Source organism: Nicotiana tabacum, chromosome 2, assembly GCF_000715075.1.
Source record: "Nicotiana tabacum cultivar K326 chromosome 2, ASM71507v2, whole genome shotgun sequence".
Lineage (NCBI taxonomy): Eukaryota > Viridiplantae > Streptophyta > Magnoliopsida > Solanales > Solanaceae > Nicotiana > Nicotiana tabacum.
This window is the reverse complement of record NC_134081.1, coordinates 26,317,001-26,337,262: the sequence shown is the minus strand read 5'-3', so window position 1 is coordinate 26,337,262 and position 20,262 is coordinate 26,317,001. Positions and strand designations below refer to the sequence as shown.

Genomic DNA, 20,262 nt, shown 5'->3' with positions numbered 1-20,262 from the left:
CTTACAGTAATTGCCAACTAAACCACTTTTTTGGTTTTCTCACTTATCTATGGTCCAAAGTAAACTTAATAAATTTGACCCATAAATTAATATATAATCCTATCTTTGCTCAAATTCAGCATCAACACAAAATTCAGGATTTAATTATTCAAAGAAACAGCATAACGACACCTTAATCCCGGATATTACGCTAGATAAATAAATTAATTTTAACACCATAGAGAGTCAAAGGGTCTTCAATCCAATTCATATGGATTCAACACTAATTATGTAAATAAAAGAAAAATATAAATAGTAATTAAAAGGAATAGAAAATTTAGGTGGAGACTTTAAAGGGAGAGATTCATGCATGTTCAAGATTTTGATAAGCATGTGAGGAATGAGAGAATATGTAGGAGGAAAGAGTGGCACATGACAAGGTTTTAACAAGCAAACGTGCATTCCATGTGAGAGGAACTTAATTTGGGTCCAACCCCCACTCCTCTAAACAAGAATCTCAAGTCAAAAACCCTACACAATCAAATCACCTATAATAAAAAGGTAACAAACATGTTACCCATAGAGTAATTTTATTGTTGTTAAAACGTTGGATTGTAACATTTTTGAGACCTTGAGCCATTAAGTTGTTGCATGTATTGGATCATACCCGTGTTGGCAATTCTTTAAACTTTAAAAGAGAGTAATTATACTCCAGAAACATGACAAGCAATAATGACATTGCGAAAGGCACAAAAACTTTCTACAATACCAACAGCTATATAATCCTATTTTATAACAACAATCATTTACTACTCCACCAAGAGCGGGGAAGAAATTAAAAACTAATACATCTTGATTTAATTAGCCTATGCTTTTGATAGCAAAGGAATCATCACAATTCAACACACTATTATATCTAATGTTGTAAGAAAAAAATTGAAATCTTAAGGGGGGTAAAAACAAAGAAAATGGAAATTTTGGCACACACCACATGTAAGGGAAGTATTGCTACAACCCCATGTATATAATACAAGATAGTCATAGTCTAAGGACAGTTTTGACCGTTGAACGTTTGCAACACCCTTTTTGGCGCCGCGGCAAATCTAGGTCAACTTCTTAATGGTGGATGGAGGCCAGTGGCGCCGGATGTGGCGGTGGGCTCGCCGGAGGAAGTGAAGGTTTGCATTGATAACACTTGGCGAAAAGGCCAAACGTATCGACTTGTCTGACGAAATTGGTCATGCTAGCCCAACCTCCGAACCCAAATCCAACAACAAAAACCCAACCCACTATGAAGATGTTAATTGCATACATTGCAGTCCAACTTGGCATGAAAAATGGAGGTTTCTCCGCCGCATTCTGCAAGTTCAATCAAAATATAACCTTTAATTAGAAGAAAAAAATCAAGAAATGGTCCCATTTTATGAACATAACAAATGTAGGGACCAGTATTCATTGACAAATATATACAGTACTTCATCCGTTCACTTTTACTTGTTCACTATTCTAGAAATAGATTTTCAATTTTACTTGTCTAAAATATCAAGATAAAAATAATTTATTTTTTCTCTTTTGCGCTTAGCATTAGTTACTTATTCCAAATCATTTTTCAAATCCATTAAGACTATACACCAATTAATATGAATATCATGATAAATTTTACACTTTATTTATTATTTTTAAAGGCGGGCAAAGTAAATAATGGACCAGTAAAATGAATGAGTAGTAGTAAAATATGTCAAAATCAAGGGGCATAAGGTTGTCAGTCAAGAAACTAGCCAGCTCATCTCAGACATAATACAACAGTGAGACTGTAGCTTATAACTAAATGAAATGGACTTTTCACCTATATCTTCTCCCCTACCATATATTTCCAAATCCAAGCCATTAATGCATTTGTTGTACATTTGTGTCCTCTCTCTACCCCACCCCCGAAAAATCCCTCGTACTTTTAGATAAGAATTTAAATTATATTCACGAATTAATAAGTTAAGGAATGTTTACATCATCAATGCAATGAATAATTACCATATATCATAGGCTAATGATAAAATAATTGAATAGAATTACATTTATGAATATTAGGCGATAAGAATTTATAATTCGACCATAAGGTAAAAAGAGTCAGCAAAGGGACAATTCTTGTTAGTTAACATGTGCTTGGCAATCTCTCTCACAAGCCCTTAACACCAACCCGTGAATTTTTAGGTCAATCGTCTAAAGACTAATAATTCAACTAAAGTGTACAAAATGCCATTGGAAAACAAAGTCTTACTAATATAAAATAGTTTTGCATATGATTATTGAATATCTTATACGTAACAAAAGTGAACCCAATTAGTGATGACGACCTAGCTGTCAAAAGTGAGTGTAAATTATGGGAAAACTAAAGCTAACTGTTTCAAATATTTGGTGGACAGAATTATGGAATTTATGATATATGTATAGAGAGTAGAATTGGGAGGTAGAGAAATAAATGCATACCTGACGAGCGGAGGATTTACGATAGGTGAGCATATGGGCAAGAGCTGGGATGATGTAGACAGTGAAACTAACCAAAAGAGCACCAACTGCAGAATTGATAGGACCAAAAAATGGGAAAATAATAGCCAAGAACCATATTGGTATAACCACAGGCAATCTAGCCAATGCCCTTAGGCATATGCTTTTTGTATCATGCATCCCTATAACTTTCTCCCACACAAAGTATAATGGAGTACATGCAAATCCAAATGTGATAAACTGGTGAATTAACATCAAGATCACAGCAGCATCACGCCATGCGTTTTTTGGTAGAAGTGAAAATGCATTGCTGTGGTTTAAAAGTTGATCTCCAAATGCCCAGTAAACTGCTGAAGCTGATGGTAATGTTAGGGTGAAAACATATAAGGTGGCTATTAAGTATATGTACTTGAACTTTTGTGGTTTCCACATTGCATGCATAATTTCCCTGGACAAATATTTAAGAATTGGGTTAATTAATTAATCATGCAAAATAAATCCAATAAAAATAATAAAACATTACCATGTAAAAGAATTTTTATTTTTATGTTATCAGATCACTTGCACATTACACGGTACACATAAGTTATATGTAAACAAGAATATGGAATCTAATCATATGCCTTAATTGCTCGAGTCCTATAAAGTAACTACTTTGACAATATGGGGCATTGGATTCTTTAAATACAATTCTAAGCTGTACCATTAAATGTATGAAGTATTCTAAATGGGATGCATTTAATGACTAAACAAGTCTTTGGCCTAGCTAGTTTCCATGTACCACGAACGTGCCAAGATACGAGGATAAGATCACAGGCAATATGGGAAGAGTGGGAAAAAAGTTATATTTAAAGGGAAACAAAAGTGAGAAAATTGTATATAATGAAACGAAAAAAAGAGGTCCATTTTCACTGTTGTTTTTTCATGGGGAGGGAAATGGAATGGGGTAATGTTGTTTTTCCAGCTTACTAAATTAAAAGAAAAGGTTATTTTTTCATGATTTTGTCGGGTGTTGACAAACCCCGAGGTAGGAGGCAAAAGCTGCAAAGAGAAGCTGTGTAGAAACTAGAGCAGACCAAGAAGAAGATGATGATACATATAGTAATATATGGATAAAAGATTACCACATAATACTACTCACTTAGTTCCAATATATGTTAACATGCCCACGAAGTTTTAAAAAAATGGGATTTGTGGTTGTAAAAGTCAAAAAATAGGTTCAGAATATTTGTATAGTTCTCCTTAAAAGTAGAATTAGAAATTTAAAATAAATTATTTTTAAATTCAAAAAGGGGTTATATCTTTTGAAACAGATAAAAAAAATACTTTCACCGGAAAGAAGGAGTATTATTGATATAAAAAACATAAATAAATGCAATAGATAACATATATATTCATATTTATTGTTAAGAATAAAGCATTAAGAAATAACTTACACAGTAACAGCATGTCCACCAAAGGTGTAAAGGATATTGGTAGCACCAGTGAAATACAAGACTAACTTGTTTGGAGCAGAGTGTTGAACATTTTCAACCTATACATACAATAACTTTTGACTTATAGAAACCCAAATATAAAAATTGAAAAATAAGATTTAACTAATTCACATAAGAGTTCTTACATGTAATTATCGATTAAAATTATATTTACCTGGCCATGAACAAGAGCTGCTACGGTTAAGTACCAAGCTGTGTAAGTGGTCATCCCAAGGCCTAGAAAAGACCAAATTCGGTAGTTGTGGAAAGAAGGAATGAAAACAGTAGTAGCACAACAAGCTCCAAATATGTATGTCCATGTCCTCTTGTCCAAATGGTCATTGATGTAATATATGTTACTGTTCCAAGTCAAGAAACCATCCAAAAAGATCAAGTTTTTAACCAAATTCTAGTTCGGATATGTACACTAGTAGTACTTTTTTCTTCTTTTAAAATGAAAGGAATAAGTCCATACCTTGCACAAGCAATTAGTTGAATGACAGATCCAAACAGAAGGAAAGTACAGTTGAAGGCAAGGCCTGCTGCTTTCCAGTATGGTCCCAGTAGTCCATCTAACACTTCAAACCACTGCCATTTGAAGAAAAAATCAAATAAATATATATTAGAGTCTGTTTCCAATTCCTTGATAATGAGAATAAGAAGATGAAACATTATGAATGTTCAAAAGAAATGAACTTTAGAATAGAAAAGGCAGAATGAGCCACAAAGCTAGGAAAAAAAGTACGGACGTTTATATTTGTATTTTCGCAAGAGACTATTTTCAAATTCTAGAACAAATAAGAACAAAAATTTTTAAAAATATATATATACCTGAATGACATGATTTTTGAAGCTAACACCTTCTTTTTCTTTTCTGCTTCTGTATTCAATATAGAGAACACTGATGAGGTATGCAGTCCAGCTACCAACAAGACCATAAAAGATCTGGAACACTATGCCTGATACCATACCAAGTTGAGAAAAAGAGTATGGTAATGTCAATAGCACTTGTGCTACCTGTAAAAACAATACACATTAAATTCATCAAAATGAAATTTCTTATTGGGTTTTTTTTTTAAAAGTAAAAAAACAAAAACAAAAAGAGGTTGATATATACTTGATTAGAAGCACAACTGAACCAAGCATCCCAAGCAGAGCCACCATGCCAGAGGAAACTCTTGACATTAAAAATGGAGTGATCTTCTTCTAATTTCTCAACTTCTAATTCTTTTCCACCATCATGTTCAGTTTCATTGAAGTTTGGGACAATAGCTTCCTCTGCTTGCTTCTGAGCCAACATTTTCAAATTATGGCAGATCTGTAAACGACACAAAATGAGACAAAAAAGAGAACACACACACACACGAGTCCCCTAATATTGAAAACTCCACATCCCCACTTCCCTCTAATTCATCCTTTTCCCAAGAAAACGAAAGCCAAGAACTCCCAAGATCCAAAAAAACCACCCCATGAAAATAAAAACACTTTTTTTTTCATTTTCTTGAAGTACCTTGTATTAAGATGTCTCTTTCTTGTAACCAGATCTCTGCAAAAAGAAGAAGAATACACACTTCCTCTAATTGAGCTTTCCTTTTTGTTCTCTTAGCAGCAACCGCCCCAACTTATAGTGAAAAAGCAGAGGAAGGAAGAAAACTTGAACTAAACAGCTTTCTTTTTTTTTTTAAATCTCTCTTTTTCAAAAATTTAAGTGAATTATAAATGCAGCCCAGAAATAATTGCAAGATCACAAAATCTTCTGAAAACACAACAACCAATTCACTTAAATGCTGTGTCAAATATATATATTTATAACTTCACTGCAAAACACAAAGGCGGCTAAACACACCTCAAAAGTAGCAAAAAACAGAGCTTTTTTTTTCTTTGCTAGTACCACTGCAGAGACTAGAGAGCAGAGTAGAAGCAGAAGAAATGAAGAAGGGGATTTTTTTTTTTGTGTGTAGAATTCAAGTAAGCAGAGAGATATAAAGAACACAACAGTTACAGTATTAGTAGCAGCTAATCTAAGCTAAGCTCTCTAGTTGGCACAGGCAGTATGTATATATATTAATTGCATGTGTGAAATACTATTTTGTTTTTCTTTTTTCTTTTTTGGTTTTGGAAATTCTTGCTTTTTCTCTTTTCATCACTGTAATCCACTCATGACTCTACTCTTATTAATGGTCTTTGTTTTTGGTAGAAAGAAAAAAGAGACGTATATGTTTATGGTTACTCTTTACTTTTTCCTTAAAACAGATAACAATTAAATTTGTATACCATTTTAAGAATATGTAGATTGATTCAATACAAATAATCAACAATATTAGATAAACGAATTAAAGATGAAGTAAATAATCAAACCAATTATAATATTGCGGCCCAAATTGGACTTAGGTTGAACAGTAGTTTTAATCGGACTCTTGATTCGAATCCAGCTATGAATGAAGAACAAACAGTAAAATAAGGACTTTGCAATAGATAGAAAGCAGAAAAATAAATTTATATTATTTTTATTTGCGTGTTACAATGTGTGTTGTCAAAGAAAAACTTCCTAGAAGAGTTTCATCCCTACTACTACTCTAAAAAAGATAAAAATCTTTCTTTGTTGTAAATTACTGATCTGTAACCGATATCGGGCGAGATATGCGTCATGATATCCGGTTAGGTACGGATATCACAGCCCTATGTTGGTCGTACGTAACCGTTTGCCATATTTCTTGAGGTCTTCGAGCTTGTTTCGGGTCTAGGGAGTGTTGTTTTATCACGCCCGACGATGAGAATATTATTCGCCTTTCATGGGTCTCGGTACGAAAGACTCCCAGCTTCAATTTCAACCTTGTGTGCATGTGCCCCTCTTCCGCCTTCTTCACCGGGAAATCGGGGTTAGGGGTGTACAAATGAAACCGACAAATCGCACCAACCCGATAATCCGAGTCAAATCGAGAAAAAACCCGACTATGGTTTGGTGTTGGAAAAAAAAAATCCGACCATACTTGGTTTGATTTGGTTTTAATTAAAAAAAGTCAAACCGAAACCAAACCAACCCCGACATTATATGTATAGAAATTTTAAATATATTTAATACATAAAAATATTTATGGTAGTGTAATTTATAAATATTCTTAGGCTTTTTTATAGTTTTATCTTTTAACGTATTATTTCAAGATTGAGCTTATAATTTTTGGATGCTCCAATAAGTTTTATAGTCCATAAATGTTGGTAACTCAAATAAATCCTAAACCAAAATCAAATCAATACTAATGCTAATAAAAGACATTCAATACAATTGTACTATGAATGAAAATAGTGTTGGATATCTAATTTTTAGTTTTTCCATGGTTTAGATAAAATGTACTTATAACTTATTTTTCTTTTAGTAGTTAGTCATGTAAATAATAGTACTTATTAGTAATAATTTTAAATTATGTTTGTTTTCATTATGGCTTATTAATAATATTTATTTTATGTGATTTTATTATCTTTATTGTTGAATATTTTAGTACAATGTCATGACTCATCTTATATTTATGTTATTTTATTGAAAAATACCTTATATAGTTTTGTCTTACTAGGATTAAAGAAATATTTGGTGCACAAATTTTACGTTTTGTGCTATGAAGACTTTATAAAAAAATAAAAAAATCAAAAAAAATCTGAAATTAAAAATCCGATTTTTATTGGTTTGGTTTGTTATTAAGATTTAATAACCTGATACAATTTGGTAATTAAAAGTCCGAACCTTTACGCCTGTACATTGACAAAGACTCGGACTCAATTCTCAATCTCTCAACAATCGAAACTTAAACAGTTGCATTAATTATACAAAATTAATTAACTTATATACAAGCACAGTGTATAATTTAATTTAATACTATATTAACAGATATCTTACTTTATTTTTCAGGTTAATAATTTCAATTATTATGGGTGATTATTGTGTTATCTTTTAAGTGACAAAATAGTGTAAATATATTTTTATAATATCAGTTTATTAGAAGTTAAATTCAATTAAAAATCAAAATTTGGAGAACTTTTTAGTTAATTGATTTAAGTATTTACTTAGAATGATAGTAAGTCTAACGTCCTAGTTGCTTGTTTTGTGGGTGTTTGGTAAAAAATATTGGGTGGGAAGCAATTATCATTCTATGTTTGACTGCCATTTTCCCCTTTGCATGTGATATGGTATTTTTAAATACAAGGAAGATTCCAAAATTAAAGAATTTGTATGTTTTCTTCTAAGATACAAACGTCATGTACAACATATGCATTATTTTCAAACACTTTACACTTAAAGTAAAATTTGAACAAATAAAACATGGTTAATATATTGAAAAAAAGTGCAACGGGTCTATTATATGTAGTTTTACCCTGTATTTCTGCAAGAGGCTGTTTTTACAGCTTGAACATGTGACCTCCTGGTCACATGATAGCAACTTTACCAATTACGCTAAGGCTCCCCTCAGTTAATATAGTGAAAGGGAAGAAAAAACTTTAAATGTGAATGACTGATATTTTAATATGACAGATTTGCGAAAAAAAAATAAGACTTACTTCCAATATTTAGTAAATTGTGAAACATGCCATATCAGCTCTCTCTCTTTGATGGATACTGATCACATTGACTTATAATGGTATTCATGATCTATGCGCTAATATTTCAATCTTTATTCAGAATTAGTATAAAATTTAGAACTTTAAACCAAATTATGATTTAGAGATTTAGTCATTCAAATACATTTAAAAGGAAATTCATCTTTCTCTATTTTCCAGTTCAATTTTAAATTTCAGGTGCTACATGTTTATACCTTTCTTCTACATAAGTTATCCTTAAGGATCACAAATTTTAGCGTGTAAAACAATGAAAAATGTTTTAGCGTTTAAATTTTCTCGTTTCTATAGTATAGGCTATAGCAGATTCTAGTGACAGAAAAATATTTCTTAAATATGTCAAATTGCAAACTTCTAAGTTCTACCAATAGTGTGTAGTTGCTATATGATAAACATCAATATTTACTTCAAAATGGAAAATCAATTAAGGAAACTGTTGTGACTAACACGCAAAGGCTCGTTGTACTCAAAGAGGAACCTCTGTTAGTATAATGTATAATTCAAGTGGGCCTAGCTGTAAAGCCCATTATTTACTTTTATCACATTTGAGGCAAATATTACCTTTCTTACCCAGGGATAAGTAAGGCCCACTACAACAATCATCCGCTCAACGTTATGATTATGCTGCAGTTCGGAGATGAGTGATCAATTTACATTACTTAACGTTCTCTATATATATATTTATAGTAATAATAACAGTGTTGATTCCAAATTCAACCCCGATACAAGGATTGGAATACAAAAAAAATTTAAAATAGTAGATATGAACCCATAACTATAACAATACTAGTCGTAGAGTACGCGCAAAACCTTGTCTCAATAAGTATTAAATTTTTTTAAAACGTCATAAGTAAACATAACTATGTAGGTAATTTTCAAAATTAATTCTTCGAAACTACACTAATTCATACTTCCAAATCTAAAATCCTCGTTATTTTCGATCAATAATTTTTCTTTGCCTTTGTTTGTACTTTTAAGCTTTATAAATGTTAAGGTAAGCACACTCATAATTATAATAAAATAAATTATATGTCTACCTAACGTGAGAGGGTTCATATTTTTGGAGTTAAAGAATAGTTATTTTATCCAATTCAAATAAGGAATGTATTTATATATATCTTAAAATTTATTTGATTTTAAATTCTTAATTATTAGGAATTTATACGTAGTTCAAATAAGGAAAGACTTAATAGTTAAAATTTTATTTATTTTAAAATCTTAAATATTAGGTAATAGTTAAATGACGATATTGTCTAGTGTAAAATTATTTTTTAAAGGGTAAAAAAGGTGAACGACATTTGCTAAGGGAATTCGTGCTTTTGATATAGTACTAGTATCTATGAACATGCGTTGCACGTTATTAATGGCACGTGATGATTTAAATATTTATTTATATGAAGGAACAATAAAATCTAATTAATGAGAAAATCTTTATGTATAATAATACAACAATTATCTAAAATCCGAAAAATATTATTATATTAGCATAATACATGAATTTAGTTAAATAAAAGGACATCATCAAAACTTACACAAATGATCAATTTTGTCATGTTAGTTAGATAATTACGTATTATAGTTTAAAAGTATTTAATGTGATGGTATCTTAATGCACACTTCTTTGTAGACAATATTATTTTGTGTTTGTTTCCTCCTAATGCTTTTGTTGCTCTACCTTAACCAAAACTCTTGTTGTCAATCTTGATATCCCTCTTGAAAGTGCAACATACAGTTGTTCGTGCAAGAAAAAATATTGCGGTAAATATAGTCCAATATTTAGGATATTTGTCCTTGTGCTTTATTTGTTATATTTGCAAAACATAAAAATACTAAAAATTATTTTCACACAAATTAAAAAGGATATTCCTTAGTTTCGGGAAACGAAAGTTGAATTCAGGGATAAGAATATACTTAGAAGCACATTGACCAGTATCATAGTTTTTACATGTATGACGTTATTGTCAAAACTTCTATATACCATCTGTGTGCTATTACAAAAGCTATTTAACGTATCTAAGTTTCTGAGTAGCATGACATGCATATTGTTTTTTCAAAATTAACTTATATACAATGGAAGATCAATTTTAACTTAGTCAGTTATATATACGGTGACACTAGCATACGTAAGAAATAAGGAACTTGACAACAAACATGTATGGTAGAAGGCCATTTGGTATTCAAGTATTCTTCTTGGTAGTAATTATTGGTATCATTTTCTGTTGAGTCAAAAACTAAAAAATATTTTATTTTTAGTATAAAATTTTACAATCAACCTTTTATTTAGTTGATCAATATATTCATTTATGCTAGCTAAGATATCTTTTTAATTCTATTATGCAATTTGCACAAATTGCATTTTAATCTAATGATAGAAGTATTTCTCTTATTAAATGCACTACTATTACCATTGAGATTGATAACCAAGTGTTCAGGAAAAACAATGTCATCTTTTATTGGATGCTCTTATTCGTTTCCGACACGAAGCAAGAAGACACTAAACACTGGATCTGTTCTTATTTTATATTTCTTATCAGTTGAATCTTTTTCATTTGAGGCTAGAAGTATAACTTTGGCAAGCTAGCTTTTACAGTCTATGCTTTTGTCGATTTTGGAACTACTGATAGCACTTGACATAAATCACCTCCCAAATCATTAATTCTCCATCAAACGGTTCATTAATAAAAACTCCGGATAATTATTTCGATCGTTTGACACTTTGCCATAAGTGTTTCATCCTATATTATCAATTTTGCTTTCCTTATAAATTTAACACCATTACTCTGCTTTGATATATTTGTGATGGTTATTTAAGTTGTTTGAAGAGGTATATCAAATCTAAAGTGGGTGGCCTCACAGTAAAATCGTTGTTGGTACACCACCTGCTATTATTGCTAACACCGTCATGCCTCTTGATATGATATTTGCAAGTAATGTATGGAATATAAATATTATTTCGATTCCGCCGGAGTTATCTACAAAGAATAAAAAAGTTATACCAGAGTCGACTCGTTATAATATGGGAAAAAAGCCAAATATACCCCTCTACTTTAGTATATTGTTCATATCTACCCTGTGTTATACTATCGGGACATATCTACCCTTACCGTTAACAAAAATTTTATAAATACCCCTCCCCCTCCCATCTAACGGAATCCATCAGATTAATAAAATAATCATTTTAAAAAAAATTATTAACCCATAACCCGTTAAACCCATCGTATAAAAATATGGAACCTAGATTTCTGAGACATTTTAACACATTTTATTCATTTAGAGAGAGATCGAGAATAATGGTATGTCACGACCCGAAATTTTCCACCGACGGGACCGTGATGGCGCCTAACATTTCACTTGCTAGACAAGCCAACGTTAGATAATCATTAAATCAATTCCTTATTCCCATTCAGTAATTAACAATAATTAACTAAGATGAAATATAATAAGTGCGAAATATCATAAAACTGTATTAATTATTACTACCCGGATCTGGAGTCACAATTCACGAGCATTCTAGAAGTTACTACAAGTAATAACCTCAAAGAAATACAACTGTCTAAATGAAAGAAAAAGTAGAACATAAAAGATAGACGGGAACTTCAAGGTCTGTGAACGCCGACAGATCTACCTTGAGTGTCCGGGCAGCGGACCAATAGCAAAATCTAGATCAACCCGAGTCGGTATCAAAATCTGCACAGAAAGTGTAGAGTGCAGTATCAGTACAACCGACCCCATGTACTGGTAAATGTCGAGCCTAACCTCGACGAAGTATTGACGAGGCTAAGCCAAGGCACCTATAAATTAACCTGTACAATTTAACAGTATATATACAAATAACAGAAATAAAGAACTAAACAGGAAATGTCGGGAATTGAACATACTAAGGGGAATACAAGATAAAGAACTACATCAGAATGATCGCCGGAACAGTCATTATACCATGAATCAACAGGAATAGTGAATACAGTAAGGAAAAATGCACGACATCACCCTTCGTGCTTTTACTCTCAATCTCACCATAAATTTAATAGAAACGACACGACTTCACCCTTCATGCATTAACTCTCATATCATGGCACGTCATCACCTTTCGTGCATTAACACTTACAATATGGCACGGCATCACCCTTCGTGCATTAACACTCACAATATGGAAAGGCATCACCCATTCGTGCATTAACACTCACAATATGACACGGCATCACCCTTCGTGCATTAACACTCATAATATGGCACGACATCACCCTTCGTGCATTAACACTCACAATATGGCACAACATCACCCTTCGTGCATTAACACTCTCCCTTACTGTAATGCAATGCATAAATAACAACATGGAGATAGAATAACAAGTACAAACCTTACTTCAACATTTGGTTCCATGATATCAGTCTCAACTTTGAAATAAAAATTCAATTACCACCAGAAAATCTGTAAACATGATAAGAACGATAAATTGAACAATACTAGTATAACACGTAGCAATTAGGCATAGGAATGAGACAATATAAGAAAAATAGAGAAATATGGAAAAATATGGAAAAACAGGTAAATTGCCGGCGCATAAGTACTTGTCACCTCACATAAACGCCGCTCACATGAATTTCACTTAGCAAGTAATCTAAGGTTCCTAATTCCCTCAAGTCAGGGTTAGACACAACACTTACCTCGCTCCGAAGGCCACTTAATTCTCAATCACAACTTTTCCTTTGGGATTCACCTCCAAACCACTTGTATCTATTCAAAAATGACTCAATAATATTAAATATTGCTAAAGGAATCAATTATATTGCACTAATTAAATATCCCAGATTTTCCTCCAAAATGTCGAAAAATCGACCCCGGGCCGGCTTGGTCAAAACTCGAGGTTCGGACCAAAATTCATTTACCCATTCACCCCCGAGCCCAAATATATAATTGGTTTTGGAATCCGACCTCAATTGAGGTCTAAATCCCCAAATTTTTGAAATTCCTAGTTTTTACCCTAACCCCTAATTCTACCATGAAAACTCTAGATTTTAGGTTGATAATTCAAGAAATATAATGGGTAATTGAAGGAAAATGGTTTAGAATCACTTACGACTTACCAATACTTTGGGGAAGAAAATGACTTTTGAAAATCGCCTCTACCCGTTTGGTTCTTGAAAAATGTTGAAGAAATGGCTTAAACCCGTATTTGATTCTCTTTTATGCACTGGGCGATAGTTTGCATCGCGTTCGCGAGGCCACTGTCGCGTTCGTGAAGGGTACTGGCTGCCAAGCCTTCACGTTCGCGAGACCCTGCTCGCATTCGCGATGGTTACTCCCCCTAGTCTTCGCGTTCGCGAGGTATTGCTCGCGTTCGCGATAAAGGAACGACCAACCCTCCCCCAGGTCCCCAAGTGCTTCGTGTTCGCGATGAGCCGGTCGCGTTCGCGAAGGCTAAATCCCCCATCACTTTGCGTTCGCGACCATGACTTTGTGTTCGCAAAGAAGAAGTCTCAGCCTCACCAGTTTACTCTTCGCGTTCGCGAGAGGACCTTCACGAACGCGAAGAAGGATATGCCAGACACAAGAATCTGCAGTAAACCAGATTTTTCCCAAGTCCAAAACATCCCGTGGTCTATCCGAAACAAACCAAATATGCACACAACTCTAAAAATATCATACAGACCTGCTCGCATGATCAAATCGCCAAAATAACACATAGAACTCTAAATTTAGCACCAAATCAAATGACATTTTCAAGAACACTTTAAAGTTACTATATTCTCAACCGAAGGTCCGAATCACGTCAAATCAACTCCGTTTCTCACCAAATTTCACAGACAAGTCTTAAATATCATAATGAATCTTTACCAAGCTCCGGAACCAAAATACGGACCCGATACTAACAATGCCAAACATCATTCAATTCTTAAAACCAAATAATTTTCAAACTTTTAATTTTCATCAAAAATTCATAACTTGAGCTAGGGACCTATGAATTCGATTTCGGGCATACACCCAGGTCCCATAATTCGATACGGACCCACCGGGACAGTCAAAATACGGATCTGTGCCCGTTTACCAAAAATATTGACCGAAGTCAACTAAAATTAACTTGCAAGGCATAAATTCTTATTTTCATCAATTTTAAACATAAAAGCTTTCCGGAAACCTGTCCGAACTGTGCACGCAAATCGAGGAGGGTAAAAATGAGATTTTAAGGCTTAAGAATGCAGATTCGAGTTCTAAAACATAAGATGACCTTTTGGGTCATCACATTCTCCACCTCTAAAATAATTATTCGTCCTCGAACGGACATAGAAAAGTATCTGGGCTAGTGTAAAGGTGGAGATATCTACTCCACATATCGGACTCGGACTCCGAAGTAGTTGCCTCAATAGGCTGACCTCCCTACTGCACTCGAACTGAAAGGTAACTCTTTGATCTCAACTGGCAAACTTGCCGGGCTACAATTGCCACCGGCTCCTCCTCGTAAGTCAAATCATTATTCAATTGGACAGAGCTGAAATCTAACACACGAGACGAATCGCCGTGATACTTTCGAAGCATGGACACATGGAATACCGAATGAACAACTGCTATACTAGGTGGCAACGCAAGCCTGTAAGCCACCCCTCCCTCTTTCTCCAGAATCTCAAAAGGTCTGATATACCTAGGGCTCAACTTGCCCTTCTTTCCGAACCTCATTACACCCTTCATGGGTGATACCCGAAGTAACACTCTCTCTACGACCATGAATACAACATCACGAACTCTACGATTGGTATAACTCTTCTGCCTGGACTAAGCTGTGCGAAGTCGATCCTGAATAATCTTGACCTTATCCAAGGCATCCTGTACTAAGTCTGTGCCCAACAACCGAGCCTCTCTAGGCTCGAACCATTAAACTGGCAACTGACACCGCCTACCCTATAATGCCTCATAGGGAGCCATCTGAATGCTCGACTGGTATCTGTTGTTGTAGGTGAACTATGCAAGGGGCAAGAACTGATCCCATGATCCTCCGAAGTCTATAACACAAGCGCTGAGCATATCCTACTGACTGTCTGAGAATGAAATTATGTGCTCAACTCAACCCGCGTACCCAACTCACGCTGAACTGCCCTCCAAAAGTGTGAGGTAAACTGCGTACCTCGATCAGAAATGATAGATACAGGCACACCGTGAAGACGGACGATCTCACGAATGTAAATCTCTCCCAACTGCTCTGAGGAATAGGTAACTGCCACAGGAATGAAATGCGCTGACTTAGTCAGCCTGTCCATAATGACCCAAACTACATCGAACTTTATCTGAGTCCGTAGGAGTCCAACAACAAAATCCATAGTGATACGCTCATACTTCCACTCAGGAATATCTAACCTCTGAAGTAAACCACCAGGTCTCTAATGCTCACACTTTACCTGCTGGCAATTTAGGCACTGAGCTACATAGGCAACTATGTCCTTCTTCATTCGCCTCCACCAATAATGTTGCCTCAAGTCCTGATACATCTTGACGGCACCCGAATGAATAGAATACCGGGAACTATGGGACTCCTCAAGGTCAACTCAAGAAGTCCATCCATATTAGGCACACAAATACGACCATGAATCCTCAAAACTCCGTCATCTCCAACAGTAACCTACTTGGCACCACTGTGCCGCACTGTGTCTCTAAGGACAAGTAAATGAGGATCGTTATCTTGCCGATCTCTGATGCGCTCAAACAAAGAAGACCGAGCAACTGTACAAGCTAGAACACGGCTGGGCTCAGAAACATCCAATCTCAGGTTGGCCAAGGCCTGAACATCCAAGGCAAGCAGTCTCTCACCAACTGGAATATATGCAAGGCTACCCATACTGAGTGACTTTCTACTCAAAGCATTGGCCATCACATTGGCCTTCCCGGGATAATACAATATGGTGATATCATAGTCTTTCAATAGCTCCAACCACCTTCCCTGCCTCAAATTGAGTTCCTTCTGCTTGAACAAATACTGCAAGCTTCGATGATTGGTGAATACCTCACATGGCACGCCGTAAAGATAGTGCCTCCAAATCTTCAGCGCGTGAACAATGGTTGCCAGCTTTAGATCATGAACAAGGTAATTATTCTCGTGAACCTTCAGTTGCTGCGAAGCATATGCAATAACATTTCAACCCTACATCAATACCGCACCCAGATCAATATGAGATGCGTCACAATATACTGAATAAGATCCTGAACCTGTGGGTAACACCAATACCGGTGTCGTAGTCAAAGTTGTCTTGAGCTTCTGAAAGCTCGATTCACACTCGTCTGACCACCGGAACGGGGCACCCTTCTGGGTCAACCTGGTCAACGGGACTGCTATGGATGAAAACCCCTCCACAAATCGACAAGAATAGCCCGCCACACCTAGGAAACTACGGATCTCTGTAGCTGATGTGGGTCTAGGCCAGTTCTGAACTGCCTCAATCTTCTTAGGATCCACCTGAATACCCTCTGCTGATACAACGTGACCCAAGAAAGCAACTGAACTCAACCAAAACTCGCATTTTGAGAACTTAGCATATAACTGGCTGTCTTTCAGAGTCTGAAGAATGATCCGAAGGTGCTGCTCATGCTCCACTCGACTGTGGGAGTAGATCAAGATATCATCAATAAACACAACCACAAAGGAATCCATGAATGCTGCTGGGGCATTTGTCAGCCCAAATGACATCACTAGAAACTCATAATGCCCATACCGAGTCCAAAAATCTGTCTTAGGAACATCGGATGCCCTAATCCTCAACTGATTGTAGCCAGATCTCAAATCAATCTTCGAAAACACCTGGGCACCCTGGAGCTGATCAGATAAATCATCAATCCTCGGCAATGAATACTTGTTTTTGATAGTGATTTTGTTCAACTGCCGATAATCTATACACATCCTCATCAATCCATCTTTCTTCTTCACAAACAACACGGGTACACCCCAGGGCGAGACACTAGGTCTAATGAATCCCTTATCAAGCAAATCTTATAACTGCTCCTTCAATTCTTTCAACTCTGGAGGGGTCATGCGATATGGTGGAATGGAAATAGGCTGAGTGCCTAAAGCCAAATCAATGCAGAAATCAATATCCCTGTCGGGTGGCATCCCCGGCAGGTCTGCAGGAAACACCTCTGGAAACTCACAAACAACCGGCACCGAATCCATGGAAGGAACCTCCGCACTAGAATCGCGGACATAAGCCAAATAAGCTAGACACCCCTTCTCGACCATATGTCGAGCCTTTACATAAGAGATAACCCTGCTGGCAGAATGGCCAAGATCCCCTATCTACTCTAATCGAGGCAACCCCTTCAAGGCTAAGGTCACCGTCTTGGCGTGACAATCTAATATAGCATGATAAGGTGATAGCCAATCCATACCCAGTATGACATCAAAATCAACCATGTCGAGAAGTAGAAGATCTACACGAGTCCCAAGACTCCCAATGCTGACCACACACGAATGATAAACACGATCTACAATAATAGCATCTCCCACTGGTGTGGACACATACACAGGAGCATTCAAAGAATCATGGGGCACAACCAAATAGGAAGCAAAATAGGATGAAACATAGGAGTAAGTAGATCCCGGATCAAATAGAACTGAAGCATCTCTACTGCAAACTGAAATAGTACCTGTGATAACAGCGTCACATGAACCAGCCTCGGGCCTGGCTAGGAAAGCATAACAACGGGGATGGGCCCCACTACCCTGAACTACGTCCTTGGGACGGCCTCTAACTAGTTGGTATCCACCTCTAATGGCCTGACCTCCATCTCTAACAGTCTTGCCTCTACCTCTGGCTGCCTGACCCCTGCCTTTGGCTGGCTGAGCAGGTGGTGCAGAAACTGGTGCCGGAACCATGGCACGAGAACTTTGATGCTGTGAGCTGCCCGTTACTCGAGGGCAAAATCTAGCAATGTACCTCAGATCACCACAAGTATAACATAACCTTCGTTGTTGTGACTACTGACCCTGAAACTAACCTTGTCGACCTGAATAACCACCTTGATAACTCTGGAGTGGAGGTGCACTAATAGGAGATAATGGTGCACTGTAGGCTAGCTGGAAAGAATAATGCATCTGAGGGCCACGACCACCTGAGGCACCGTGGGATGCCTGGAGCGCTGAATGAAACGGCCTGGGAGGATGGCCTCTACCAAAAGTACTCCTGCCTCTAGATGAGGCAGAGCTGAACTCACCGGAATGACGAGGTCTCTTGTCAGACCCCTGACCTCCCTAAGTAAGAACCATTTCGACTCGTCTGGTGACATTAGCAGCCGCATGAAAAGAAATCTCACTCCTAGTCTCCTTAGCCATCTGCAATCTAATAGGCTGAGCAAGTCTATCAATAAAACCCCTCACCCCCTCTCTCTCGGTGGGAAACAGAAGAATAGCATGACAGGCCAAATCCACAAAACGGGTCTCATACTGAGTAACAGTCATACTGCCCTACTGGAGACGCTCAAACTGACGGTGACGCTCCTCTCTAAATGTGATAGTTAGAAACTTCTCTATGAAGAGCTGAGAGAACTGGTCACAAGTAAGAGTAGGCGACCCAGCTGGTCTGGTCAACAAGTAATCTCTCCACCATTTCTTGGCGGAACTAGTCATCTGAAATGCAGCAAAATTGACCCATTGGTCTCCACTATACCCATGTTCCGTAGAACCTCGTGACAGTTGTCAAGATACTCCTGGGGATCTTCTGAAGGAGCACCACTGAAGTGAAGAAGGAAAGAGCTTGGTAAACCTGTCCAATATCCATAAAGCCTCAGAAGACATAGCTGCCCCATCTCCGACCTGCCCTGCAATAACCGGCTGAACTAATCTGACTGGCTGAGCTGCTGGAGCCTGATACTAGGGAGCTATCTGCTCCGGAGCGGGAGTGGTGGGAGTCTGGGCTCCTCCTCCAGCCTGAGAGACTGCTGGTGTCATAGGAAATGCGCTAGTTTGGGCCACACTCTCCATAAGGCCCACCAAACGGACCAAAGCGTCCTGAAGTATTAGGGTAGCAATGAACCCCTACGGAACCTGGGCTGGTCCGACAGAAACAGTCTGAGCTGGAACCTCCTCGTAAAGCTCTATTTGAGGCTCCACTGCCAGGGCTGCTGCTCGAGCTATAGGCTGAGCCCTGCCTCGGTCTCTGGCATGGCCTCAGCCTCGACCTCTACCCCGCGTAGGAGCTGCCACTGGAGGCACTGGCTGCTGCTCAGCTGAGGAAGCGGTACGTGTTCTCGCCATCTGCCAGAGAATAAGAATAGAAGAGTCCAATCAGCATTGAGAAAGCAAAATCGCACGACAGAGAAGAATAGAAGTGAAACGTTTTTCCTAAACTTCATAGCCTCTGGAAGATAAGCACAAACGTCTATGTACCGATCCTCCATACTCTACTAAGATTGCTCGTGAATCGTGAGACCTAGGCAACTTAGGGCTCTGATACCTACTGTCACGACCCGAAATTTCCCACAGACAGGACCATAATGGCGCCTAACATTTCACTTGCTAGGCAAACCAATGTTAGAGAATCATTAAACCAATTCCTTATTCGCATTCAGTAATTAATAATAATTAACTAAGATGATATATAATAAGTGCGAAATATCATAAAACTATATTAATTACTACCACCCGGATATGGCGTCACAATTCACGAGCATTCTAGAATTTACTACAAGTAATAGTGTGAAAGAAATACAATTGTCTTAACGAAA

General features: G+C 36.7%; 1 protein-coding gene across 2 annotated transcripts; it reads right to left on the bottom strand.

Moving 5' to 3' along the window:
• Positions 1-736: 736 nt before the first annotated feature.
• On the bottom strand, positions 737-6,183 carry LOC107819848 (auxin transporter-like protein 2). 2 transcript variants are annotated; one of them, XM_016646001.2, is made up of 8 exons: positions 5,467-6,183; positions 5,074-5,274; positions 4,788-4,973; positions 4,432-4,544; positions 4,132-4,315; positions 3,918-4,015; positions 2,464-2,929; positions 737-1,338 (listed from the first exon to the last, which is right to left on the bottom strand). In XM_016646001.2, the coding sequence occupies exons 2-8, from the start codon at positions 5,254-5,256 to the stop codon at positions 1,096-1,098; spliced, it is 1,473 nt and encodes a 490-aa protein (XP_016501487.1). In that variant the 5' UTR covers positions 5,257-5,274; positions 5,467-6,183; the 3' UTR covers positions 737-1,095. The 2 variants fall into 2 exon arrangements, with proteins under 2 accessions (XP_016501487.1, XP_016501488.1); XM_016646002.2 differs by having other exon boundaries at positions 5,074-5,244; positions 5,467-5,985.
• Positions 6,184-20,262: the final 14,079 nt, after the last annotated feature.

Excerpts from the sequence above, each read along its gene's own strand:
- LOC107819848 (XM_016646001.2), bottom strand. The coding sequence starts at position 5,256 with ATGTTGGCTCAGAAGCAAGCAGAGGAAGCTATTGTCCCAAACTTCAAT. Across the intron at positions 4,974-5,073 it reads TCAGTTGTGCTTCTAATCAA|GTAGCACAAGTGCTATTGAC; the intron begins GTATATATCAAC and ends TTGTTTTTACAG. Across the intron at positions 4,545-4,787 it reads TCAAAAATCATGTCATTCAG|TGGTTTGAAGTGTTAGATGG; the intron begins GTATATATATAT and ends TTCAAATGGCAG.